This window comes from Pteropus medius, unplaced genomic scaffold (assembly GCF_902729225.1).
Source record: "Pteropus medius unplaced genomic scaffold, Ma_sr-lr_union100, whole genome shotgun sequence".
Lineage (NCBI taxonomy): Eukaryota > Metazoa > Chordata > Mammalia > Chiroptera > Pteropodidae > Pteropus > Pteropus medius.
This window is the reverse complement of record NW_024353908.1, coordinates 418,431-446,183: the sequence shown is the minus strand read 5'-3', so window position 1 is coordinate 446,183 and position 27,753 is coordinate 418,431. Positions and strand designations below refer to the sequence as shown.

The 27,753-nt window shown below is 33.3% G+C and overlaps 1 protein-coding gene across 6 annotated transcripts in view; it reads left to right on the top strand.

The window, feature by feature from the left end:
• LOC120593713 (phospholipid scramblase 1-like) overlaps positions 1-26,414 on the top strand; it is a 28,355-nt gene extending 1,941 nt beyond the window's left edge. For 3 of the 6 annotated variants that reach the window (XM_039851584.1, XM_039851585.1, XM_039851583.1), the window contains 8 exons: positions 3,780-3,803; positions 6,433-6,513; positions 9,880-10,118; positions 11,552-11,594; positions 14,217-14,437; positions 15,890-16,051; positions 22,904-23,065; positions 25,482-26,414. In XM_039851584.1, coding sequence (XP_039707518.1) covers positions 3,791-3,803; positions 6,433-6,513; positions 9,880-10,118; positions 11,552-11,594; positions 14,217-14,437; positions 15,890-16,051; positions 22,904-23,065; positions 25,482-25,541 — 981 coding nt within the window. In that variant the 5' untranslated portion in view covers positions 3,780-3,790 and the 3' untranslated portion in view covers positions 25,542-26,414. Of the gene's footprint in view, positions 1-3,779; positions 3,804-6,432; positions 6,514-9,879; positions 10,119-11,551; positions 11,595-14,216; positions 14,438-15,889; positions 16,052-22,903; positions 23,066-25,481 lie in introns of those variants that run through there. The other 3 variants (XM_039851587.1, XM_039851586.1, XM_039851588.1) reach the window with 2 other exon arrangements.
• Positions 26,415-27,753: the final 1,339 nt, after the last annotated feature.

The following is a 27,753-nucleotide window of genomic DNA, read 5'->3' as shown; positions in this document are numbered from 1 at the left end:
GGGTATTTTTAATAATATATTGTCTGTCATTTTGTTCTAGTGATTGTTATAGTGGCTTACATGCTCTCTGCCTTCAATCGGTATTCTTTGAAAAAAAAACACAAGCTCTATATTAGGTGAATATTTATATACATATTTATACATGTGCATTTATGTATGTTGTATACACACACACTATTGCACTTTCTTAAATTGCGCTAAATTGAAAAAGCCAAAGTACTGTAGTTCATCAGTACTAATAATCGTGCTTTTTTCATTTTCCAAATTTCGAATTTAGTAAGTGCTTACAAAAACTCTTGCCTGTCCTGGTAAAAACAAAAAGGCCATGAGTAGATTTGAAATTCATAAGAAAGATGCCATAAAGATAGTCTTTTAACAAATTTTACTGAAACTTGACAATTTGAGAGATTTTTTTTCAATGAATCAAAGACATGAATACAAATGACATGAATCACAAATCATTTTAATTCAACTAGTTAGTGAGCTGTATAACATTAAGTAACCATTCACTCTCTGGGCATAGTTTCTTTATTTATAAGGGGGATAGAAAACAACTTAAATTTGTGAGGGAGCTCTGAGAAAGGCTTTTCAGGGTGAATAAAGCAACCAAGCTAGGATAACTGACATAAACTTTAACTTTTGTTTCTTTTGTCTTTTTGGTTTACTATTATCATTGTAGAACACTTAACTCTCTGTTGGTCCCAGTTTATGTAATATCTACTTTTTTCTTCAAGGTTTATTTTAAAATGCTATCCCAAAGTGGTTCTGAATATTTTTGTTTTGTTTTCCTGAACATAAAATATAGTAGTGGATTTTTAAAGGAAGACTCCCTGGTACCAGATGTTTTGCATTTATAAATTGGTCTCAGCGACCCCACTTCCATCCTATACCTTGCACATATGGTGGACTGATGTACTCAAATGTTCAACAACACATTGGCCCACTTATATGTGTAAACTCATCTGTTTTTGTTCTGCTCATCTTTTACCAAAACCACAGTTCAACGAATGCTTTTGTTCTTAGATGTTAATTAAATCTTTTTAAATGTACAAAATTTACCTATAAACAAGCTGAACAACATGGAAATGATTTTATTTGTGACTTACCTCAGCAAGTGTTGGGTTCTCTACTTCCTGTGCCCAGTTTCTCCCCTCTTCCTAGCCTACTGTCTCATTCTCATTTATTCATAGGAAGTTAGAGATATAGAATTCTGTGATGTTTTTAGAGCAGTAACATTTTGCTAAAGTAATTTAGAACATATATCCCCATCGGATGAAAAAAGTTAACTGCTGTATTCTTAGGCAATTAAGTAAATTTGGATAAATAATCAAATCTAGTTTTGCCTAGTTTATAGACAGGTAGTTTCAGGATTTTCCAAAATGAGCGATGCTTCCCCCTTGGATTCCAGATTTTACAATACTTTTTGAAAGCAATGGGATAGAAATTCCAGGACCCCAAGAGATGGTTAATGGGTTTCACTGTAATATGAATTGTGGAACCATAACATATCCCTAGTGGTAGAAGTTTATAATTAATTTTCCAGAGCAGCAATGAGCCTTATGATATCTGACTGAATAATTTTAACAGAGATATACTTATATTAAGACAGTATATGATGTCTTAATCTCCTCAGAACCTCTCACTTAGTAGGAAAAAGTGTGTAGTAATTGGATTATAATTTACAGTTTTGTATTTGTCTTGAAGCAATTTAGATTCCAGGGGTATGATATATAATATGACTTTATTAGAGACTTCTTTTCTTTTAGTATAGGATAAATATGATTTTCTCTTTTTTGAAGTCTTTTTGGGATTTATTTCTTATAGGAGTAGTGGGAGGCATTATTTAAACGTTATCATGTTAATTAATTAACTAATTAATTCACCCAAGCCTCAACTCAGTCATTTCCAAAACCAAGAGCCTCATTAAGTATGAGAAAATCAAAAGATTCTTAAAACAGCAAATGAGAGGACAAGGATGAACATGGTGGAAATCTTCAATCTATAAGGACTTTCTTCTACCTGGCACACATACAGGCACAACTGTCACTTAACATTTTGCACCAGAGCTTATGACATACTGTTTTTCATGCTTGAGATATTATGTAATAGCAAAAATTCTAAAACCTACAAGAGAGTGAGGACTTAGATTTTGTTCTGCAGTAATTTTCCTAGCAAATACTCATCCTCACAAACCTTTGTTTTAAGACTCAAAATAATGTAACCAAGTAGGAGAGAAAAGAGCAAATATGAACAAATGAGCTCTGTTTTGGGGTCTGTTAATTTTCTCTTCCTTGGATTTCTGTGCAAGGAGGGAATGATCTCTGACCCCAAGAAAGGTAAATACTCCTGTATTCATAGTTGGTACTTATTTGGCAAGAACTTGGGAACTTATGGCACTCCATTGCTTAAGAGCCTCCACCTGTTACTAACGTGAGCTACAGCATGAATTTTCTCTTTCTGGCACATCCTTTCTTTCTGATTGACACTGGACTTCTCAGATTCAAACAACTAAATGTCAGAAAAAAATATCTTCTAATTAAAACTATTTAATTGTTTTAAGTAAAAAAAATTTATTTTAATAAAGTTACACACACACACACACACACACACGGGATGTGGGGGACTTGCCTGTGTTCCTCCTGTAACAATTTATCCTTAAAATGAGTGCCTTTCTGACATTGTAGACAAGGGGAGAATGATGGAAACAATAGTCACTTAAAATTGCTGTTAAATTGGTTAAAGGCCATAGAATATTTTTTAAACTAATCATATTAAAGAGTGGTGTCCTACGACCAACAAGGGATAGATAACGACTTTAGAGATGTCCAGTCTAGCATGTTAATTAAGGGATACTACCTATTTGTACTCCAGAACTTTAGTCTTTTAACTTTACAGATCTGTTAAGGTACTCTTAGCATATTTTAAGGTAATAAGTATTACTTTTAACATATAGTCTTTGATCATGGATATAGAGGGATCAGTTAACTTTTATTTACCATTTAAGACAACACAGTAGGAGGATTTAATAAAGTGGCAGCCAAGACTGGAGAGGGCCTGTGCAGTGCAGGGCTGATTTATGTTAGTGTATGAGTGCGAGATAAAACAATTAAGTAACAGAGTTTTTGCCTCATGTGTTAATTGTAATTAACAGGCATACAGGGGGTTGGGTTGTAAAGTGGAGAGATAGGGAAAGTAGTGACTGGATAGTAGAAAAGAGTAGGATAGGATCAAGGCACTGGAGGGCTGAAGTACTGAGTACAATATTGTTTTGTTTTGTTTTGTTTTGTTTTGTTTTCTCTAGAAGTAACTAAACACAAAGTTTTGGTTGGATTGTCATGGTACTACAACTATGACAACCCCTGAGAGTGTTCTCTGGCTAAAAGCATATTTTAAAGCATAGAACAAAGGGTCAGGCCTTTTCAGATTTACTGTTCAAGCTGGACAGAACATGTCCATAGGACACAAAATATCCAGAGATATTTGCAGTAATGTGACCTTATAGATAGCCTTTTTCCTTCTTATGCTGAACCATACCTGGGGCCCAGTCTCACGCTGTCTACCATGTGGGCTGACCCACAACTTCTGGAGTCCTAATTAGAAACATAGCAATGGGGAATGGATCAGGACAAAGGGTTTATTTAAAATGACCAGATTCTGATAAACTAGAAAATAAGGGAATATTTTATGCATATGTATGGTTTCATAGTATCTTATTACAACAGTCATATTTGACCAATAAAATTGTAGACAAGGTATTAACATCAGGTCTTCTTTTTCAGAACTCTAAGTCATGGACAAACAAAGTAAGTCAGTTAAATTAAGTAAATTAAATATTTGCTTTTCTAGTATAATGTTAAATTTGTTGTTAATGTTATTTGTCATATGTTTTATTCAGTCTCTGAAAGGACATAATTTGCTTTGTGTTGTTTATGCTCCAGAATCCAAAGTCTAATTCAGTGTTTTGACTATAGAGAAAATATATACAAATATTCACCATCACTAATTTTTCCTTAAAAAAATAAAGCCTTTGATAAACCTAAGAAATTTTAGGCTTACTAGAAAATATGTTGTATAATTTATACTGTATCCATCCAGATCAGTTTTCCCTTTTCTATGTGCATCTCATATACATAGAATACTCAAATCATATTAATTAACATAATAAATTTAATATGTCAGTTCATTGTAATAAAATACTCAGATACACCCCTGATATATATTTCATAACATGCACATGTGAATAATTTTAATTAAGTACTGATCATTATGTTCTGGCTTTTTTTTTATTCAAGAAAATTCTAAATAAATTGGGTATGACAAAGCATATAATAAAATACTTTCTCTGTTTAAAACTGAGGTTCTGGAGAGAAAAACAATACATATGGGGGAAAATATGAAAAATAAAATTGTGTTTTCTGAAAGGATTTATAATATGTTTATCTTTGTTTAGATAGCCAAAGATATTTATTTCTCACTACAGTGTCAGCCTTGCTACATATAATATCATTTATTAGGACCAGAAACCTCAGCTTTCCTTCAGGAAGTTTCGTGATCTTCTCTTAATGTTTGCTTTCATAATTTAATTTTTTTTTTTACAAAACTCAAAGCCTTTTAAATGTAAATTTATATAGTATTAAGCTGTTTTTCTTGCGGTAAGCTTTAGGATGCTTCAAATCACTTGAGAAACATTCTTTTGGCCACAGTCATTGTTACCTTTTAACTCTTCCATTTTATATATATAAATTGTGGGTGTATGTATGCATAAATTAAAATGGAATGCATAAATGTATATAAATATAAATAAAATAGCTTTACCACAATGTGACAGTCCTATGATTTTATAAATTATTTTAAGTTGTATTTCACAAATCCATCCAAAAAATTATATGCTCTTTGGTCTACCTGACCATTTGCCAATTCATGTTTTTTCTCTTTGTATGAATTTCCACTGAAAATTTCTGACACCTGGATCATTGCTCTAGTACCAAAACCCCAGATATGAGCTCTGATTTCTTAAATCTGTTAGGTCATGGACATATGTGTGTTTACTATTGTTCAAACAATGATGCCTATTGAGAATTGCCAAAATGTGACATATATCTTTTAAGGATAAGTCTTTAAGTAAAACTTGAAATGTGTTGTCTTGAGATCTGTTGAGTTCACGATCCTGTCATCTTCAACACAGGTTGGGGGCAGAGGCTGTGGCAGAGCCTTGAGAACTAGAGAACTAGGAACTAGGCCCCTCAACTGAAGCTGAGAAACAGAGGAATAGTTGAGATCGAATGGCATGTGGTATTTCAGAGATCTGTGATAATTCAGGGTATCCTGCAGTGTCTGTTCAGAAAAAAGCCATCATGGAAGTAGAGGATTCTCTGTACCCTGATTTTGGATAGTCTCCAGGGACTCCATTCTGCTGACATTATTATGAAGCCAATTGAATGGAGGAGAAAGGGGGCCCACAGTCCAGCCTTCCTGCCAAAACCACATGTGTTGAGTGGTCTTTGAAGATTCATGAAAGAGAAGCATACAGGAAAAGTATCATGAAAAGTTTGACCAACTTTTTCTTCTATATTCATGCTATGTCTCCATAATTCAAAAAAATTTTTGAATTTACAGTTAGTAAGTCATAAGGAAAGAGAAGAGAACATGGTATAAGTGTAGTGTCCACTGGACCAGAAGTTCCATAAAGGCAGAACCAATGTAGCCCCAGAGCCTAACTCATGGGTGACACAGGAGACTCTCAGTAAATATTTATTGTCTGGCTGCTAAATGAATGACTAGAGAAACACAAATATGAAGAACTAGAGTTGAACCATTTGTACGTATATTAAGATTATTTTAGGCACTTCGATTAGCAGATAACAATGTTTAATGTGTTAGTTTATTGTAGTTAAGTCAGTCATGATTTGTATAAGTCACATATTGGAATTTCCTAGTTCCAGAGCAAGCATCAAAAGGATATTTCAATACAGAAATAGATACATTATTTTAAATATTTAAAAAATCCCTATAGTAATGATTATAGATATCTTTAAAATCATCCATAATCCTTCTATTGCCATCCTCACATCCACCTAGTTTTATTTATCTTTTTCTTCACAGTCTATAGTGGTTTTAGAACAATATTTTTTCTAACACCAACAAAATCAGAGTATGGAAGTGAACACTCATCAGGCATATTTGAAAATTAGAAATTCAATCAACCCTGGTAACTCAACTCTCTTATGATATTTAAAAGGGAATTTGTTTGAAACAGGATTCTACTGCAAAATAACTCTGATAATAGGCATAGCTTTTGTTAAGAGAAGAATTCACTTTCTTTCAATATAGTACAAGATCATACAAATGAAACTTATCTATAGACATTGTATTTTTCTTTCTAACATATATTTTATTGAAGCAGATATATGTTTACCTCTTCTTGGGTTACAGATGCGCAAATGAATGCTTCTCACCCAGGAACAAATTCACCAGCTGAGTATCCTCCTCAAAATTCTCCAGCAGCATTCCAAGGTAAAATATTTGTTTAAAAAATAAAAACCAAAATTAATCAATTGCTGTTATTTCCCAAAGGGTATGTTTCTGTCTGTATTTATTGCAATAGTACATTTTGTTAAAAGTGCAATGATGAACCTGGGAGCTAGTTCCTGATTTGTGTTGTTGACTATATATTATCATAAATATCATTGAAGTAATACTTATACAAGATAGTAATGGTATAGAGTTATTAAAAATCGTAATGAGTTTACACTTAGCCAATGAAATATAAAGCTGCATATAACCTAACTCCCAAAATATACATATTAAATAAAATACCTAGTGGGTTGCCTATAGTCTAGTCTTTGCACTATAGCCAGTGAGCTTAAAATACAAATCTCTTCATATTACAGAGAGTATTCAGACTCTATTGACTTCCTGTTGCTTTTAAGCTAGAGGCCAATATGTTTAATTTGGCCACCAGGTCCTGGAGTCTCCCTTACCTTCTCTTTAAGTGCCACTTAAACTATCCTTATATTTTTATTTTATTTATTTATTTATTTATTTTTTGCTGTCCTAATTTGATGTTTTCTACTTCCTTACCTTCCATATTGCTGATTTGATTCTCTGCTTTATCAAATTTACTCTTGATTCCCTCCAATGTATACTTTATTACAGTTATTGCATTCTTCATTTGTGGTTGCTTTTTGTATATGTTTTCTATCTCCATTTTTATGTGTCCTATCTGCTGAAGTTTTCACTAAGATCATTGAGTATCCTTATAACCAGCATCTTAAACTCTGCATCTGGTAGATTACTTGTCCCCAAGTAATCTTTTCCAGAGCCTTGTTCTGTTCTTTCATTAGGACATGTTTCTTTGTCTCCACATTTTGGCTGCCTCCCTGTGTTTGTTTCTATATATTAGGTATAGGTGCTATGTCTCCTGGTCTTGGTAGAGTGGCTTTATGTAATATGTGTACTATGGATTGACCCTCAGGCTATTTTATTGTTTGGACTAGGCATGACTATAGTGGAGGAGCTGCTGTTCTGGGGCTGACCCTACAGAGCAGAATTTGCCCTAGCAGGACTCTGATGCCTGCCAAGTTTACCCTTTCATTGAGTCATTTGTGAAAATAGCTAGGTGATACTCAAGCTCAGTCTGGTGGTGCTAGAAAGCGATCTACAGATGTCATCCATCTGTGCTAAGCTTGAAGGTCCTGGGACAGGCTAATCTGTGAACCGAGGCTGGCTGCTACTAATGCCGGGCTTGGTGTTGCTTAGCAAGAGATATGGGACACACCAGGAGAGATGCTTCCTGTTTGGGGTTTGTGAACCTTTGAAAGATTTTAGGAAAGTCCACATAATGAGCCAACACAGCTCATTTTTATGGAAAAACCACTGGAATCAGTTTGAGTGGGACACAAGTTGGGTGAGATGGGTTCTCAGGTAATCACAGAGGTGAGACAGTCAGTGTTAGCCCAGTTGATGGAGACTAAGATATGGTCTGCAACCCAAAAATGGGGAGGGCTCAACAAAGGAATAATATCTTCTGCCAGCATTTCTGCTCCTACAGCTCCCGCCCTCAAGCCAGACAATTCAATTCCTTCATGTGTGTCCATGGTGCCTTTTAAGCTACTTTCTCAGTGTCGGAGCTTAGTCAGTCAGTCCATGGGCTGGCTCTTTAAGAAGAACACCTGGGACTGTTACAGCTCTCTGTCTCAGCCAGCCATAAACTCTGTGGGTTTTCACAGCCAGAAGTTCTGGATACTCCTTTTCCTAGCACTTGTGCTCCGGCATGAGGAGTCTGTTATGCACCTGGGACCCTTCACTCCTCCCAGGGGGAACCTCTGCTGCCAAGATAATCCACCCCATTCTCAACTTCCAAATGGGTTGGGACCAACCCATTTCACATCTCCGCCTCTCCTACCAATCTCGAGGTGGCCTCTTCTGTATATCCTTAATTATAGGACTTCTGATCAGCTAGATTTCATGTAATTTTCCTTGACGGTTGTTCTGTAGGTTAGTTGTAATTTTGCTGTGATATCGAGAGGGGGCCAGCACTCGTTTACCTACTCAGTCTTCTTAACTGTCCAAAGCTATAGTATTTAAAAGAAATTAGCATATGTTTTCTCTATTCAAAGTCTTACTTTTAATGGTGTATATATTTTTCATCAGTGTTCCATTTAAAAGTATTTATAAATTGCCTATTCTAAGTATTAAATTTTGCAAGGCCTTCACTGTTAAAATATTGTAGAACACAGTTCTTTGAAATTATATTGCATTCCTATGGAAGTCCTACTCTGTGCACTACACATGTAAGCTTATGAAACTTCACTGTAGTCAAAATTCATGTGGACAATAGAGTATACATTTGTATATATTTGTCCTCTACTGTGCTTATTAAACACTTGAGACAATTTTGCCCATTACAACTTCTTACCTTTCTTGGTTCTCGAACTATTTTTCCAGAGAGCTGAAGGTCCTAAAATTTGAAATTTAGATTTGTCACCTAAATATCATAATGGATTATTTTGTTTTGTCTTGTTTTCTTCTAGTGTTTTTGTTGTTGTTGTTGTTGTTGTTGTTGTTTCCATGTAGAGGCTTTTAGAATTGGAATACACCATGGATTAAAACTCCAGGGAAATTGTGAAGCCAAGAAATTACCTGAACAGTACTGGAAGAAATGACATGCCTTTACCTCTATATCACGGTTTCTCAAAAACAGCACTATAATATTTTGAGATGAGTAATTCCTTTTCTTTAGGATGCTTCCCTGGACATCTTAGGATATTTACTAGCATTCCTGACCTTTATCCACCAGATGTCAGTATCATCCTTCTCTCTAGTTGCGACAGCCAAACACATTTTCAGACCTTGCCAAATATGCCTTGAGGGAACAAAACCAAAACCATCCCCAGCTATACATACCAGAGATACCATTTGTTGGAATTCCAGAATTACCTTTTTTTCTTTTTTCTTTTTTTAATAGAGATCTTGGTTCTAAAACTTCTGGCTGAAAACCTTTATTTTGGGCCTTCTATTCAATGTCATCTCTCTTTTCCATGAAGACGTTCCATAACGTTTATGTAAATGACTCTAGATCATTGTTGATTTTCTTTTCCATTCTTAGGTTTCAAGCATATTTTCAGATGATTTTCGAATAATAAGAGTAAGGCTTAGGCCAACTGTATTCAGTTCTAAACCATTCAATGGAACTGTACAGGAAACCACAGATATTTCATTGAAAAATTTTTCTGAAAAATAAAAATAAACTTTAAGGTTCATAGAAACAGGAATTCTAAACTGAAATTTCAGTTTGCGGATAAATGGAGTAATCCTAAAAGAGCCAGTGATTCCATTTTTCAATGCAGTTACAAATTATTTCACTTGTTCATATTTCAGAACCTCCAGGACATACTGGCTACCACGGCCCACCAGCTGCCTTTCCTGGGACACAGACAGTCTACCCTGGCCCACTGGGTGCCTATCCCGGAACCCAGGCAGATGCTGGCCCAGTGGGCTTTCCTGTTCAACACCAACCCATGTATCATCAGCCAGGTGGATCTGTAGGACTACTACCACGGATGCCAGCACCACCACCTCCATCAGACTGTCCACCAGGGCTGGAATATTTAAGTCAAGTAATTTAAATACATAAAACAATCCTAAAAAATAATAATAATAATAACACTCTGCTTCTATTTTACTTAATGTGATTAACAAATGACAAATTCACAAAAGACTAAAACGGTAAAATAGTTTTGTTTGCTAAGTAATTACTCTCATTCTTCTAAGTCAGGTTTACTTTTAAAGTAAAATACAAATGTCTTAGGAAATTGTGTTTTCTATGATCTTGAATATAATCTATGATAATAGCCTCTAACAAACATACCATCTTCCAGGCTCTGTTTCTAAGTATATTATAAATGTTAACCCCTTTAATCCTTTTAGAAACTCTACGATATATAGGTGCTAATCTTATCATTACTTTATAGAGGAGAAAGCTGATGTTATGGAGAAGTTACATAATTTGCTCACTGTTAAAACACTAAGGAGGTGGGAATGGCTTTTTACTTCTGGAATCTTGGTTCTATATCCCATGCTCTTTAATCCCAACACTGAGTAATTTTCTAGAAGTTAGAAAAAACATCCAACTCAATTTACTGTTCAGTTTCATTAAGTGGTGCCAAAAAAATATTTTGTATGTGCTATAACTCGCTTTTTATTATAATTAATAAAATTACATTTTTATGATGCTTTGGTTCTTTGAAAGTTTATATATATAAACTATATATATAATATAATCAATAATATAATCAATCAAGTAATATAATCAATATTATTAATTCTACCAATAAAGTAAGAAATCCTTAATTTTAATGTAGTACATGATAGTTTATCTCAGCAATTTGAGGTTTTATATTTGGTGTTAGAAATCTGGTAGGTAAAGTAGGAATATGAAATTCTATGTGTTTGGTCTATAAACCAATATTCCTATGAAATTCAACAGTTTTAAATGAATTAGCTTTCTCATTCATGCTATTCACTAATTTAATTTCCCACAATTTTCTTGGGAAGCATATGCCATGAGAAATTACAGCAATTCATAAACTCTCCAAGAAATACCCTAAATAGACTTTTTTTTTGATGTCTTACAAAACCTATAGAGAAAGTTATCACCTATTACAAATGATGCCAACTACACTTAAAAAGGAAATATTATATTTGTAAAAGCACATTTTAAATGTATAAAAAGGTCTTAATATTTCTTATGTCTTTTCTAGAAGGAACTTTTTTTTCTAATTTATATAAGGATTCTAGTGTAAGTCAATTTTATATGACCTGAACTTGCCCACATAGTGAGCATATTCAGTAGATTTTTTTGATTAAAACTATATTAACTTTAGTTACACCTAGAAGTAATATAAACTCTCATTGAATATTGATACGCTTTGATATATATTGATAATTGATGATATACATTTTTAATATATAAGAACTGTAATGTTATTTTGGTTGGCTTAATAAACGTGATATAAAATTTACAGCTTAATTTTTTTTTTAACTATAACAGATAGATCAGATACTGATTCATCAGCAAGTTGAGCTTCTGGAAGGTATGTATTCTTTAAATTGATTATATTTCTGGAAAGAGAAGACATTTTTTCAGAAAAAGGCATATCAACAACCACAAATATAACACTTTCACTGATGTAGAATGATTAAGTCTGGTTATTACAAATGTCTCTCATCATGATAATGAAATGATGATAATTATCAGCAGCTTGTTTCTTGAAATTAGGAAGCAAGTGGTAAAATACTATTATTCTGGGCATCTGTCCTCATGATATAGATCCTAACTAGCAGAAAACCAATCAAAACTTACTTCTACTCCCCACTTCTCTCTAGAGATCATTTCAGTGATTTATCAGTTTACCTTACTATCACTTCACCTTACTATCACTTCAGTTGTTTTCTCTCCAATTTGTGATAAACTTGAGATCGGCGCAGAGCCACATGCAGTAGTACAGATACCTTAGTATACTTCCAAAGTGAATACATTTTTTTGAATATGGATGTGTATGTTTAGAAAAATCACGATCCTGAGTTTAGATGAACCCAGTAAATCCTTTACTCCGTGGGCTGTGGATTATCACCTTGGATGCTGGAGGACACTAACCAGCAGGCCTAGAGACTGGCTTCCTAGAATAACACTCTTATATTCGAGCCTGACTCCAACATATGTCCCCTTGGGTCCAGTGCGCCTCATATATAAGGAAAACTTCGGAAGCCACTAGATGTTTCAGAACTCCTTCCAGAAGAAAGAGAACCTGACTAGATTCATAAACCAGTATTTGTCTTCTAGATATAGAGGTTAATGAAAACTCTGCTAGTTTTTAAACTATATCAATTAAATCCTTCTTCACCTCTCTGCAAATTTATTTCTACTAGTAGAATTTATAATAGTTGGTAATAGATTTGGTTAGAATGTACAATTATCTATTGTTTTTAGATTACTTAGAATATATGTTGTTAGATATTGATAATGTTCTCATTTTTGTTTGTTTAAACTAAGATTTTTCTGGAAATGAGCACTTCGATGTTGGATAATTTGTATTCTAAATTTTTTTGATGTTTTATACTTAGAGGATTAAATTTATAGATTATAATACCCCCCAAAATACCCTATACATGATGTAGTACTTTATTCATAGTTTTTAGATTTATGTTTTATATATTTAAAATATATATGCATTAGTCACGAAATACTAAGTTCCAAATTTAGTACTTATCAATTCTTCAGTTTTTTAAAAGGTATGTCTTTAATTTTTTTTGTCTAAAATTTAGTCTATATTTTAACACTGAGTAGTATAAAGTGATGTATATTAGTTAATTTTTAGAATCTGAGACCTTTCCAATTAAATACTTAATAAACAATAGAGACATAGCCATAGAATTCATGGGTTGTTTTTCATTATTTAAGTAACTATAAGGAAACAGTGATGCAAAAATCCATTTATCTCAATTTACAGATAAGCAGGCTGAAAATTTTTGAGATTTAGCTGCTTAATGCAACACATAGGTGATACATCTCATCTCATGGATCCATTTAATTTTTTTCTCACAAAACATTTGACTGGCAGATGTTGAGGTCTATGGTGGTGCTAATGGAAGCAGAGTCCAGGGCCTGTGTGAGTCAGAGCAAAGACATTTAAGGGAGGTCATGGTGATAGAACTTGTAAAGGACATTTCTTTCTGAATAAAAGTACATCCACACACATATTAGAGAGCAGTTTTTGTCTCCATATATTTCTTTTAGTCACTTGTTATTCGAGTGGCTTATGACATCTTATTATCCAAGTCAATGAAGGCTATGGACAAGTGGGACCACAAATTGCCTCCTTCTGGCTTTAGCCAGGAGCAGATTCAAACGGTTGATTTCATATGAAAAGACCTTTGGTAGATACCAGGTGGGTGTCAGTATTTAGCATATCTCTGTTTCTAATGATGAAGACATTAGACCCTCTAAGGTAGAGTACAGTTAGGATGCCAGGGGTCTACATAAACTGTGAGTTGTAGCCTTGGTTACCAAGCACCTTTATGCTTTGTTGAATACCCATCTCTCACTTCTGAACAAGTACGGCTGCTCTAAACAAGGGTGCCCCGGGCCCAATATGATGTTCTAATTCACCTTCCATTTTCACTCTCTCCCTTTTTACATGTGTGCATTGAGAGTCAACACTTTAATTACCTTCCTTCACACAGTGCACAAAGATAAGCCATGAAGATGGTATAAAACAAAATCTCTGGCCAATTTATTTAAAATACGATTTCATAGAGCATAAACATAGCTATCATCCTCTATCCCCGTCTTCACTGAGTATCTAAAAACTATACCAAGCACATGGACAAACTGTTTACATACACCTAGCATGACTGTGACCATCTGTAGCATTGACCATCCCTCAGCAGGAATGTCTCCCTTTCTGACATGGGTCTATGGAATTAGGAAGATATGAGTTTTCTTTTCCATACCTCATAAAGGAACTCTTAACTTCTCTATACGTTAATACCCTCTCCTCCTCTCTTCTTTGCCATTTTTTTCTCTTTCTGAATCATTTCTTTTTTCTCCCTGTGTTGCTTAAAGTATCATCTAAAAATGGTACAACTGTATATTATAGTATCTTAGGATAGATTCAATATTCTTTTAACATAATGATCCTCTTTTATACTTTTAGTCTTAATAGGCTTTGAAACAAATAACAAATATGAAATTAAGAACAGCCTTGGACAGAGGATTTACTTTGCAGCAGAGGATACTGATTGTTGTACCCGAAATTGCTGTGGAGCTTCCAGACCTTTTACCATGAGGATTCTTGATAATATGGGCCGAGAAGTCATGACTCTGGAGAGACCTCTAAGGTGTACCAGCTGTTGTTGCCCCTGCTGCCTTCAGGAGGTCAGTGAACAATTTTCTAGGTAATTGTAAAATAGTTCAACAAGAATTTTCACCCTTTTGCTGAAGCCAAATAATCAAATGGGATTTAAGGAAAATTGATCCACAAGCTATTGGTTTATGCTCAAGAATAAATAGGAGGAAGGATAGCAGATGAAAAACAATGAGAAGTTATCCCTATGTCCCTGAGAATTTTGTCTGGTAGGATTGTGCATCTGCTCAGAGACCAGACTTCTCAATCTTCAAGAAGGGCTGGGACAATAAAGCACTTGGTCAAGTCCCTTACTTGAAATGATCATAGACAATATCCAAGAATACAGTTCCTGGAGCAAGTATACAGAAGAATGAGGGAAAAAAGAGATGTATTAATCTAACAATTTGACCAACCCGTTATGGAGCAAACCTAAAAGAGAGCTGCTCTGAGAAATCTCAACTCCTGTGTTTTTTGGTTCTCCATTCAAAAAAAAAAAAAATGTATTTGAGTCTCTTGTGGTAAATATATACTAATTGTGAGTACCTTTAGTTTCATAATGGCCAGCTGTGTATTTCATATTACTTGTCAGCCCACCTATAGAGAACATAGATCTCAGGATACAGAGATTTTATAGGAAAGTTGACCTTTGCCTATATCTCTATTGGCCTGAGACCAGCTCTTCCTGGTCAGTCATTCCACATAAGTAGCTGGGAGGCCATGATCCAGAGACACAAGCACATAGATATTTGGAGTGTAATATTGCACTTGCTTTAAAAATATAACTGAAGCTATTCATACTTAATTATTTTGTTTTCCATGTCATTTTGGTTAGGTATGGTAGTATCCATCCATTAGGATATCTGAGCAAAATATGAGAGTTTGATGGAATATGGTCTAAAGGTAAAGAATACATTAAAAAGCATTATCTATTGATCTTAAACAGTAGCACTGGAAGTCTTCCTTTACACGTGATCATACTGAGGTACTGTCTGGGTCACCCAGCTAAGTAACACAGCCAAATTTCCCGGCCCCATTTTCTTTTCATTATAGCATCACTGCAACACATATTTGAAAATGGCAATGATCAGAGTTCTGTCCATACATCCAAACCACTGTTTTTAATGGAGTTAGAGAAAAGAGTTCCTTAATAATTTACACATTTTTTATTAATATAGAAATTTCAAAATGTACAAGGCCGGTAGAGCAGTGCTTAAATGTGTTGAGACTATGTGTGTAGCATGCCCGAGTTTGTGGCTCATCTCTTCTACTTTCTATCTATGAAATCTGATACAGGTTAATGAATCTTTCTGCTCCTCGGTTACTTCATCTATAAATAGGGATGATGATACCAACCTGGAAGACAAGTTATAAATCAAGTGGTGCTTAGAACAGTCTCTGAAATTTACAGAGTATTCAGTAAATGAGAGTTATTATTAGACATTATTTTCATTACAACTTATATGTGTTCTTTTGCCTTTTAGATAGAAATCCACGCTCCTCCTGGAGTACCTATAGGGTATGTTACTCAGAATTGGCACCCATGCCTGCCAAAGTTTACTGTTCAAAATGAGAGGAGAGAGGATGTACTTAAAATTGTTGGTCCATGTGTTGTATGCAGTTGTTGTGCAGATATTGATTTTGAGGTAAGAGATGTGATCATCTTTTATAGATTTTGCTTTCCTAATGTAAGAATTATATATGTATATCCTGATATCTCAAGAGGGAAACAATGTGCTCATATATTTAATTTTGGTCAAAAACGGTGGTCATTTCTGTCATTGAACATCAGTGTTCATTATGCTAAATGAAAAAAAGAAAAGTAGAGCCCTGTAGTCAAATAAATATAAGTAAAACATCTAACATCTAAATGTGGTAGTTTTTGTATGGAAGTACAGTATATTATCTATTTTCAGTAGAACCTTTGTCAGTGTAGTCTGACTTCCAAAGCATGTGGATCCCTCCTTAGTTTGAAACACAAGCTGCTAGTGTTCATAGCACTCTTTAGTAGGTTTGACATCTTTGAGTTCCTACAAAAAGGCCAATTATGCAAAGAGAGTTTTAAAGAAGGTAGTGTAAGACATATTACCCAATAATGCTTCTCTATGGTCTCTCCTTTATCTTTATATTAAATTCGCTCATTAGAAACCACAATATAACTGTGTACTTACGATATGGAGAAATTTCATTACGGCAGTTTTCCAACAGATGGCCTAGCCTGATAGCTCCCATTATTTAATTGCGAATATTAAAAGTCTGGTGATTTTAGAACTTAATCTTGATTTTCTCACTCTATTGGAAAATCAGAAAATGTGGTAAAGTGGACCCACATTTCTATAAATGGGGCAAAAAAGTCTGAACCTGAGTAGTGCTGCCCCCTTGTGATAATATGTGGGAACTCTGCCAATCACCTTTGACTTCCTAAGGTTTTCCACTATCCAACTTCACTCTTTTATAGTAGTATCTGCCTGGAAATTAGTCACATGATATTCAGTTCCTCTTTTAGATGCTGATCATATGAAAATGAATTTTCTTTGTCATTGACTTAGGATTCTAATGAGCGAGACAGGCATTCCAAGAAAACACATGTGATTTAATAGAGGCTTTATGAACACTCTTAAAATGGAATATGGATTGTGGGGTGAGGGATGTATACTATGTAAGTGTAAAGACTTTATAGGTTTATGTATAATAATAGTTCTATATATAGAGATTATCATTTCTATCAAAGATCCAGAGGAGTCAAAGAAAATTGTTCTTTTAGGGAATATTAGCACAAGTTTAGATACTATATTTTATTTATGGAAAATAAGTGAAGATACTGGAGAAGCAAGTCAGACGGGATCGTGAAACCCTTACATTTAATGCTAAAGAATTTAGAAGTCATCCAGCAACCATTCTGAATGGATACCTTAGAACATATATGTAATAAATTAACTTCCCTCCTGTGCATTTAGAATGGTTCTACTAAGTAACATTTTTGAGAGAATTGAGAAACTAGTCTCTTGAAATGTTTTCAGGCTATATAATGAGAAGTTTGAAGGCAGAAATTGTCAATATGAGGGACCATTATGGAACATGATTTCCATTTGGTTGTCAGTGGGCACGGCAACTGGGTGTAGAAACAGCAGGGATAGGCAGCATTCTAAAGGAAGAAATAATTCGAGAGACATTTAATAAGTGTACAAAGTAGAATTACTTACAGATTTGATGTCAGTTGAGGATAAAAGAAAATTTGGATATTATTCTGATGTCTGAGGATTAATATGCTAAATGAATACAGTGCCATTGGCCCAGTTAAAAATCTTGGAAGAGAAATAGTTGATTTGTGGAAAGCTAATAGTGTGTAGTTGAATTGTATTGGATTTCAAGTATGTAGAGGGAAAAGTTGAGGGGTTTGTAGCATGCCGATGGTAGTTAAAGCCATGATAAGATTATTCCAAGGGAGAATAGAAGGAAGATAGGTAGAATCTCTATCCCATGGAGACGATAAGGGAATCTGTGTCCTTCCAGGACTCTTGGTAAAACAGGCAAATCAATATGCCTACATGAAACTGATACTCCAGTTCACCCTGCTAGATGAGTTTAGTGTCTGAATTCATACCACTGTTTCATACCATGGTTTAGCAATCTAAAATCATAGAAATTTATCCTGAGTGGTGATACAGATGACAGAGTCAAATGCAAAAACCCACTAGGACATCGATCACCAAGGGCACCTCTATTCCTACAGAACAAGCCCTATCTTCACGTGAGCAGATTCAAAAATTACCAACGGCTCAAAGAGCTACTCCACCCGGAACAAGCTGCATGTAATACTACAATCTGCAATCGATCCTATAGGAAATACCTAAGTAAACATTAAAGAGACAAAACAAGAAACATAACAGGAAGAATGAGACTAAAGAACAGGAAAACAAACCAAATAGAACCTCCAGAAATGAAGAAAAGTCATTGAGAAAACTTCATTGGAAAAGATGAGCTGCAAATTAGATACAGATGAGGAGAAAATGCTTAACTGGATGATTTATATGAGGAAAATATACAGGGGAGATACAAATTGGAAGGGACAAAATAATTGAAGGGACAGGAAGCTAGAGTAAACTACTCTTGCATATGCCAAAGAGGAGCTACAGAAAAGGACAATACAGAGAATGTGTTGAGATAATATTCAAGTAGATAAATGACTAAAAATCTTGCCAACTTGATGCTATGTATCCTCAGATTCAGAAAGCACAGGGAGTTCTGGGTAAGAAAGAGAAACGACATCTAGATACAGCTCAGATAAATTACAAACATCAAACTAAAAAAGGAAATTTAAAATCAGCAATGTGTAGGGGGGAAGGTTACTTCTAATATCTAATTCCCTTACCATTAAGGATTTTGAGCATCATTTTAGGTTTACTGGCTACTTGTATTTGTTCTTTTTGAATTATCTATCCATGTACATTGCCTGTTTTTTCTATTAGATGGTTTACTCTTCCTTTGTCAATTTATGTATTTAATTTGTGTGTTGAAGATGTCAACTCTGCATCTGTCTTTTGATTTGAAAATATTTTCCACAGCTATTTTTTTCTGGACCTTGTTTATGAGATATAAAGATATCACATAGAAAATTTAGATCTCATGTAGTCAAATATATCTATTTTAATAGCTTTGTGTTTTCCTGCCTTAATAATGAAGTTCCCTCCAGTCTTACATTTTATCTATTTTTTTTCTCTTTTACATTAAATTTCTAACTTACTTGGAATTCTATTTCTGCAAATTGAATCACACTTTTTTTTTAATTCAAATATCTATATAACTGTGTCTTCACAGTTTATTAAGTACACTATTAATTCCTTGCTAAAATAAAATACCATACATTAAATTCCCATAAGTAATGGGATCTATTTTTAGATTCTCTCCTCTAGTGCACTGATCTATTTGTTCCTACAGCACTGCCTTATGATTTAACTATGATGATTTAATGATATACCCTATATCAGGTCATAGCTAAGCAGTCGCTTAATCTTCTTCATTGTATTTTCTTGTTATTATTAGCTATTTCCTTTCCTATACACATTAAGTCCATTTCATTCAATTTTTCTAATGTTAGAATCCAATTCACATTATATTACATTTGTTTGTAATTTTTTAATTAACATAGTTATGATGCTAGACCTGTCTCATCTCAGAAATGTGATCTTTTTATTTATTCCTACCTAATTTTGTAATCTTGAGAAGGATTTATAGTTTTTTCATATAATAATCCTCTAATTTTTATTAATCTATTGCTAATTTATAGGCATTATCTCTATTAAGGAACATTATTTATATTTTTAGGTACTTATTGTTACTGTAGAGAAAAGTTATTCATTTTTTATTCCCTTTTATGCAGTCATTTGACTGGATTTAAGTATTAAATTTAGAAGTCTTTTTGCCATATTTCTTGGTTTCCTAGCTATAAAATCACAGAGCAAACAAAATCATTTTAGCTCTTCTAATATTTATTAACCAATTAGCTCATTTTCTTTTCCAGCCAACTTCTACAGCAATGCCGAATAATAATGCCAGTTGTGGGAATACCTACCAAGTTTATGATTTTAACTGAAATAGCAAATGTTTCATAATTTAGAAATATATTGCTTGCTATTTTTCATAGTATTTTATATTCCTATTTTTCCTAGAGCTGGTATCAGCAAAATTAACTTTTTGTGTGTGTGAAAGACAAGACAGAAAACATATAGAATTAATGTTGCAACTATTCAACTCAGCCATTGTACATAAAGTCAAAACAATACATAAATACTGGGTGTAACTGTATCCTAATAAAATGTTTATAAACATTGACTAAATTTAGCGCATTAGCCATTGTTTGCTGAACCCTAGCCTAGATTTTTATTAAGAATTGATCCCTAACTTTCTAAAAGTCTGAGTACCATAATGGTCACGAGTACAGACTCTGGAACACAGAACGTGGATTTGAAATCCATCCCAACAACTTCTTATCTGTGTGATATGAGACTGATTACTTAACCTCTCTTTGCTTCAGTTTTTTCTTGTGAAAACTCTGTGTAATTGTAGTACATACTTTATAAAGATATGTGGAAAAATTACCTAATATTTGTAAAGAATGTATATGCCATGCATGCATATACTAGATGTCACATAAATGCTGATTAGCAAATAAATACAATACATTTTTAGCATCTATGGATACACTCCTATGTTTTTAATTATATAATTCTCTAGTATTTTACAATTTTTTATAGTATATTCTTTTGATACTTATCTAGTTTCTGTGTGCCTATAGATGCTTTTGAATACCTTTATCAATTATTTTTAAAAATAAGTTAAATTTAAATTTAATACTAATATAACAGTTTATTTCTTCCAAAAGTCGAAATCATTTCATTGCATAAATTTTCTATTTTTAAAATATTATCTAGACAATAGATAAAAATTATCTAGTCTTGTTGACTTTTCAGCTGAAGATTATGTTCACATTTCTGAACTTTCCTATAAAAAGTTATATATTCTATTTCTCACATTAATTTTGTTGAATGTTTAGATTTCTTGCTGTAGGAGTCAAAAAAGGGGAATGCTATTATCTTTTATGTCTAGTGGTAGGATTATGGGAGCTGATAAGTTAACTTTCGTAACTTTTGTAAATTTTGTATATTTCAAAAAAAATTAAAAATAACTAAATTAAAAAATAAAATGTAAGGTTTTATTATTAGCTACAAATGCTTAGATGACAGCTATTAGCAGATAAAACATTAAAGTATCAGAAGAGAGAATTTGTATTCTTCCAGTTTCCCACAATAATGTTATATAACATATATAATAATGTTATGTATGTTATATATGTTATATATATATTTGTATTCTTCCAGTTTCCCACAATAATGTTATATAACATATATAATAATGTTATGTATGTTATATATGTTATATATATATTTGTATTCTTCCAGTTTCCCACAATAATGTTATATAACATATATAATAATGTTATATAATAATGTTATATAACATATAAAACATTATATAATAATGTTTTATATGTTATATAACATTATTGTGGGAAACTGGAAGAATACAAATATATATATATATATATATATCCCTATAGCTCAGTAGGTTACAACAACAGGTATTTATTCTCATGCTATAGGTCCATTGGTCAACTCTGTCTCGGTGGGTATACCTAGGCTCAGCTAGATGGCTCTGATTTAGGCTATAAGTTGGCCACAGGCCTGCTCTCGGTATGCTCATTTTGGAGCTATAGCAAGAGCAACTAACTGGATCATACTATTCTCGTAGCTGATTGCTGGACACCAAGAGCATGCCAAACAGTCAGCCATGTTTTAGGTCTGTGTTCACCTCACATCAACATTCCATTGGTCAAACAAGTCACATGGCCAAGCCTAATTATCCATGCTCAGGGACATATACTGCGCCTACAGCAGGGAGGTTCAGTAAATGAATATTGATGAACAGTCATCCATACTATCACAGTTTTCATCTTAAGAGTTTATTTTGAATTTGTTAAGAACCACGCGCACCCAAATAAAATGGGTAAACTGATTTTAGTTTCCCCACATTTATTTAGCTGCTTCCAACCTGAGCTAGGGCTTTAAAGAGTATTGCTAGCACATGTGCTACCTTGTGTACATTTGAAAAGGACACATCTCTTCCTGGGCTGATGCAGCTGTACATGCACACACCATGGGGATGTGGCTACATTCACGCCCACATACCCACCTGGTGAGGTACATTTGTCCTATTATGATCTGTTCAATTTTTATGACTTTCCTTATGCAGAATTCTAAAATCAGGAAAATTTTAGTTTGGGGCTCTTTTTTTCAAACACCTCTCTTCCTCTTTTGTTGTTCCCCCACCCTCCTGTTGTCCAGTCTTAGCCCAAACCTTGACCTGTGGCATCCCATCAAGTTACTCACTAGATACTTTCCTTCACTCAAAACTGCCAGTCTTCTTTCCCAGGCTCTTAGTACTTCATGTTTTCCTACTGACACTGGGTGGTGATGGCCCTCCCATTGCATTTAAACACTCAGCCTATGTAAATTCTTTGTGCTTCTCTTAAAGCAGATGTCACTTGGGGGTTTAGTTTACTACCCTCCTGATGGTTTCTAGAATTTCATCAAAGAAATATTTCATATTCATATCTTTACATACCAAAATTTTGTTTGGAACAATTGAATTCAGTTGTCTTAATGTAAAATAGAAAATGTCTGTCTTAATGTTAAATAGAAAATGTTAAATATTTCAGCAAAATTACTTTCATATAAGTTCTCTGTAGCAAAGAAAAATTTTTTGGCATTTATCTGTAAATATATATATAAATTTATATAAATCTAATGAGTGATATAATGTTCATAGTTACATATTGCACATAATTTTGATAGTGTATTTGTTTCATTTTATTCTTACTTTGGGAGTAGTTTTATTATTTTCTAGAATTCTTTATGACTGTCATTTTTTTTCCGATTTAGATTAAATCTATTGATGAAGAAAATGTAGTTGGCAAGATTTCGAAGCAGTGGACTGGTTTTGTGAGAGAGGCATTTACAGATGCCGATAACTTTGGGATACAGTTCCCTATAGACCTTGATGTGAAAATGAAAGCTGTGATGCTTGGTGCATGTTTCCTCATTGTAAGTCAATTCTTGTTAATCTTGGGTATAGATGGTTTCTCTAGTATCATTCTGAAATGATTCAGTAAGTTGTACATTTTTAAATGACCTTTTTAAGTGTATAGCTTTTATTTAAAGGGGTCCCATTTAATCTTAGTTCTGAAATTCTATTTTCTTCTGATACTCCTGATTCACAAGTGACTATTTTCTCTGGAACTTCTGCTCATTTTCACATGGCAATAGAAGGACTTTGTGTGTCAAATAGAGGGCCTGGTCTTTGAGGATTTTATTTAAAAATTGAAATAGGTACTTAGAAGACTTCAAATATGGCCTTACATAGAATAAGGCTCAGTGAAACACAGATTTCCTCTTGATTCATTATAAATTATATCCTCTGATACAGGAATGTAAACTGCAATAAGTGTACATATCCAAATAAGCCTTCAGATGGAACTGCCACTTGAGAGAAAACACACTGGATAGAGCAGTGATTCTGAACTTATCATCCATTAAATCACTTAGGGAGCTTTCAGAAACGCCAAGTACCAAATCATACCCCAGCTGAACTAAATCACAAGCTGGGAATCAGAAGTTGTATGGCTCCCATGGTGATTCAGTGTGCAGTCAAAGTCAAGGACTCCTGGGACAGAGCAATGGTTCTCAGCCTTAGATGCACAGTTGAAACACCTGACTAGCTTCTCAAATTCCTTGTATCAAGATTACACCCAAATAGAAATTAAAACCCCTGGAAATGGGACCAAGCTTTCAAGCTGTTTAGAACCACTAAGATTAGTATTTTAAACATTCATTTGAGGAGCAGTCAGAAAAAAAACTAAAAGATGAGGGTATATGCAACAAAAAGGATCCAGAATCTTCAACAAATAAAATGTCAGAAAAATAAGGTAAAATCAAAATGAGAGAGAGTTTTAAAAGACATCAACTTAATGCAGTTGGTAGACTATACTGAATTGAACAAACCAATATAAAAAGTCATTTACAGTTTTTTCACCAAAGTCCACATATGCTTCTATACGAGGGTGACTTGTAATAAAGGATTAACAACAACAAAAAGACATTTACAGCTGTTTATAGAAATTTAAACATCGATTAGCTATTTGATGATTTATGACTTATTGTTTTTTTTTAAAGATATGATGATGATGATATGATTATGTAAAAACAAAATAAGAATCCATATTTTTTAGGGTCACATACTAAAATATTTTAATATAAAATGATTTGATATCACATATTTGCTTTTAAATAAAAGATGTGAGGGCAGGAGAATCTAGGGGATGAAGCAATTGATGAACCAAGATTGGCCATATTAATAATTATTAAATCTAGGTGACTGGCTATTTGGAATTTATTATGCTATTCTACCTAATTTAGGATAGGCTCAATATTTTCTATATACATTTTTAAATATAACCACAATTCTATTTAAAAGTTGTGTTTTCAATAAGTGTTTATCTCACATAAAAAGTGAAATTTAACCTTAACCTTAGGAAAGTGTTTAACCAAAGGTTTACACACCATAACCAAAGATATAGTGTGTATAGGGAAGAGAGGACAGTCTGGGATGTCTCGATAAATGGGACATGGGATTGGTAGGGGAGTTATTAGGAAAAAGAGTGTGGAATTAGGCAACTTGAGGATTGGGTAACTTCTTATAGACATTGGGAAGATACTGAAAGTTGTTCAGTTAACTGGTTAGTTTTAAACTAGGTCTAAATAAGAGAGTTATCAATCCAAAGTTTAGAAAGATAAATCCTAGTGACTGTGTGAGAAATGAATTGAAGAGGTAAAATTATAAGAGTGCAATTGCAAGTAATTATAAATAATGATTACATTATTTTTGTTGAAGGGATAAAGGAAAATGATAGATATGTGAGATAAAATCCATAGGATTTGACATAAGTCATGGAGGAGAGTGTCTAGTTAGAAAATGATGGAGTGAAACAAGCTGGGGAACACAGTGGACATGTTTGGAAGAGAAATCATAAAACTGGGCCAAAAAATTCTAAGAGGCATTCTAACTCTAAAAAGGCTATCATTCCCCTGAAATATGTAGAAGTTGTACGTGGAACTCCAGTCATAAGAAAAGTTATATTACTAAAGAAGAAGTAAAAATAATTTGAGGAAGAAAGATTGAAAGAGGAACATTCTGAGAGACATGAAGAAAAGTGGAATTTAGAGAAATTACCAGAGAACTAATTTAATTCATGCATGTATAAGTAAGTAAATAGAATTACAGGATTTAATTGATATTAAAATGAATGTTGAAGCGTATCGACTTTTCCCAGATCTGCTTATTAGTTAAATTTTCTTGTTTAGCAGATATGTTATTGTGTTTCATCATATCTCTTAGCATTAATGCATCTGAAAATTAATATGTGTTGCTGAAAACTCATTTCTGTGTTTTGTTTTTATTTAGGACTTCATGTTTTTTGAAACGAGTGGAGGCAAAGAACAGAGAACAGGAGTGTGGCAGTAAATTAATAAAAGTCTCCTCAGAGAATGCGAAGTTTGTATATTGATCATTACTATGTAAAAGTAAAACTCAGTGGGTTTCTTTTTCTTTATCAAAATGAATTATAGCATGAGTGAATTACACTGTGATGCCTGAAGGTCCAAGTATATGATTTCACTTTTAAAATTATAGTTTCTTTTCTATATCACTGACTTATAAATGTTTTTGTACATTTTCTTTCATTTTATACATTTCATTTTTCATTTTGTATTACAGAGGCAGGACATAGGAATTTTTACATTTAAACAAGAAACTTTTTTGATAAATTGCTTTGAACTGTCATCTTGTATTTTCAACTTTTATAGCAAAATTGATTAAAATGATTTTAATATGAAATTATACATTATTTTAATAAATCTATTTTCAGTTTATTTCATAGGTAACAACTAATGTTTTTTGCAAAGTGTGTATTCAAAAAAGTTTAAAAATCAATATAATATTCATATTATCAAGAAAAGTAAAATGTTTTTTATTCAGAAAATTAACTATATTTAACTTCTTCTATAAGCTATTCTGCTATTATAAATAAGATTTTCATAATGGCAAGATCAATTTTTGATAGATTTCAGTGGGAAAAGACATGATTCTGTCCCAAAGAAGGACACATTTAAAGGCTCTCTCTAAAACTAGAGTATTGTTATAATTTTTCAAGTAATTATGCACACATCTTATGCTTAGTGTCTGTATTATATTATTCACAGAACATGGTGGTTATGAGATAATTCAGGTATTAATTAAATAGAATATATATATTCTATCAGAGTATAAACTTCAGTAATGGGCTAGTAGATTGTTTATACCAACAATCAAATAACTGAAATAAAAAAAATTAATGTATTTCCTTGTATATTTTTGTTTTAAACTGTGAACAATTAATTCATATGGTGTTCTGAATTTTAAACACTTACTTCCCCCTCTTCCTTTTCAAAAGAGCATCTATACCAGTGTTACAAACTAGAATTTCTACCTGTCAAAAACTTAAAGGAAACTTTATACTCTGTTTTGTAGGGAAATTTGAATCTTTGGATTGAATGAGAGGATTTATCCAACCCATAATTTAACTCATGCAAAGGAAAAATGTGTTTAGGACATAAGGGCTTAGGGGAGAGACTCTCTTTTATCTGCAGCCAATTCCACCAACACCACTAGCTCCTATTGTCGAGAACATTAGGATGCCAGGGGAGCTACAGGAAAAACAAAGTCTAGGCCAGTTTTCATTAGTCAAATGATTCATTAGATCCTAGATTCCAATGATGAGAAGTAACCATGGCACTCGCGTTCAGTTTACAGTTGATACAGACAACATGCCAGGTAAAGTGAGATACTTGCATGGCTGGATCTTGGCAGAATTAGTTATGCCAGTCAGAGAAAGGGAGGACTTTCCAGATGTACTAATATTATCTCCATGACAGATACATCTAGCTTTAATTCTCCCTCTTCCCCTACCCCTCCTTTTCTTCCCCTTACCCTCTTCTCTCTCCTTTGCATAGATTTCAGGATCTCTGGTTAAGCAAAGTAAAACTACAACTGATTTGAACAGTTCGTTTCTCCTTCAACTATGCAGGGAAGATTTATGCAGAAACCTATACACTATCATTTTAATTCAAATACTAGAAAAACAACATTTATAAAAAGAAAATTCATCTCACATGAAAAATTAGAAATTTAAATATAAGGCATTACAATAAGTGTCTTTATTTGTAATCTCAGTGAGATTTAAAGAAATGTTGCCTACTTCTGGAACAGGCAGCAGAGAAAAAGAAACATTCTGATGAGGTAAAATTTTAAGAAAGTTGAAAAATATGATGACCACATTTTAAAGTATAATGGGGACATTGGAAGAGTAAATTGCATAAAATAGCACAATAAAGTAAAAGAGATTTTAGAAATTTTCCCAGAAATCAGATAAACACAAAGTATAAAAAGAAAAGTGATTCCAGAGGAACAGATAAATCAATTTATGCACAGCAAAAATGCCAGAAGTGGAAATCAGATGGAGCCAAGAGAATAATAAAGGTAAGAAAACTTATTTGCACAAGGAACAGACTAAATTCTCTAGGTAAATGAATTTATCTTATATCAGAAAAATTCATTAAAATACTTGTGATTTTTACAAAGCAATTATTACATGCCTACACAATGGAAGACATTGTTAAAGCCTTAATAGATTGGTTTC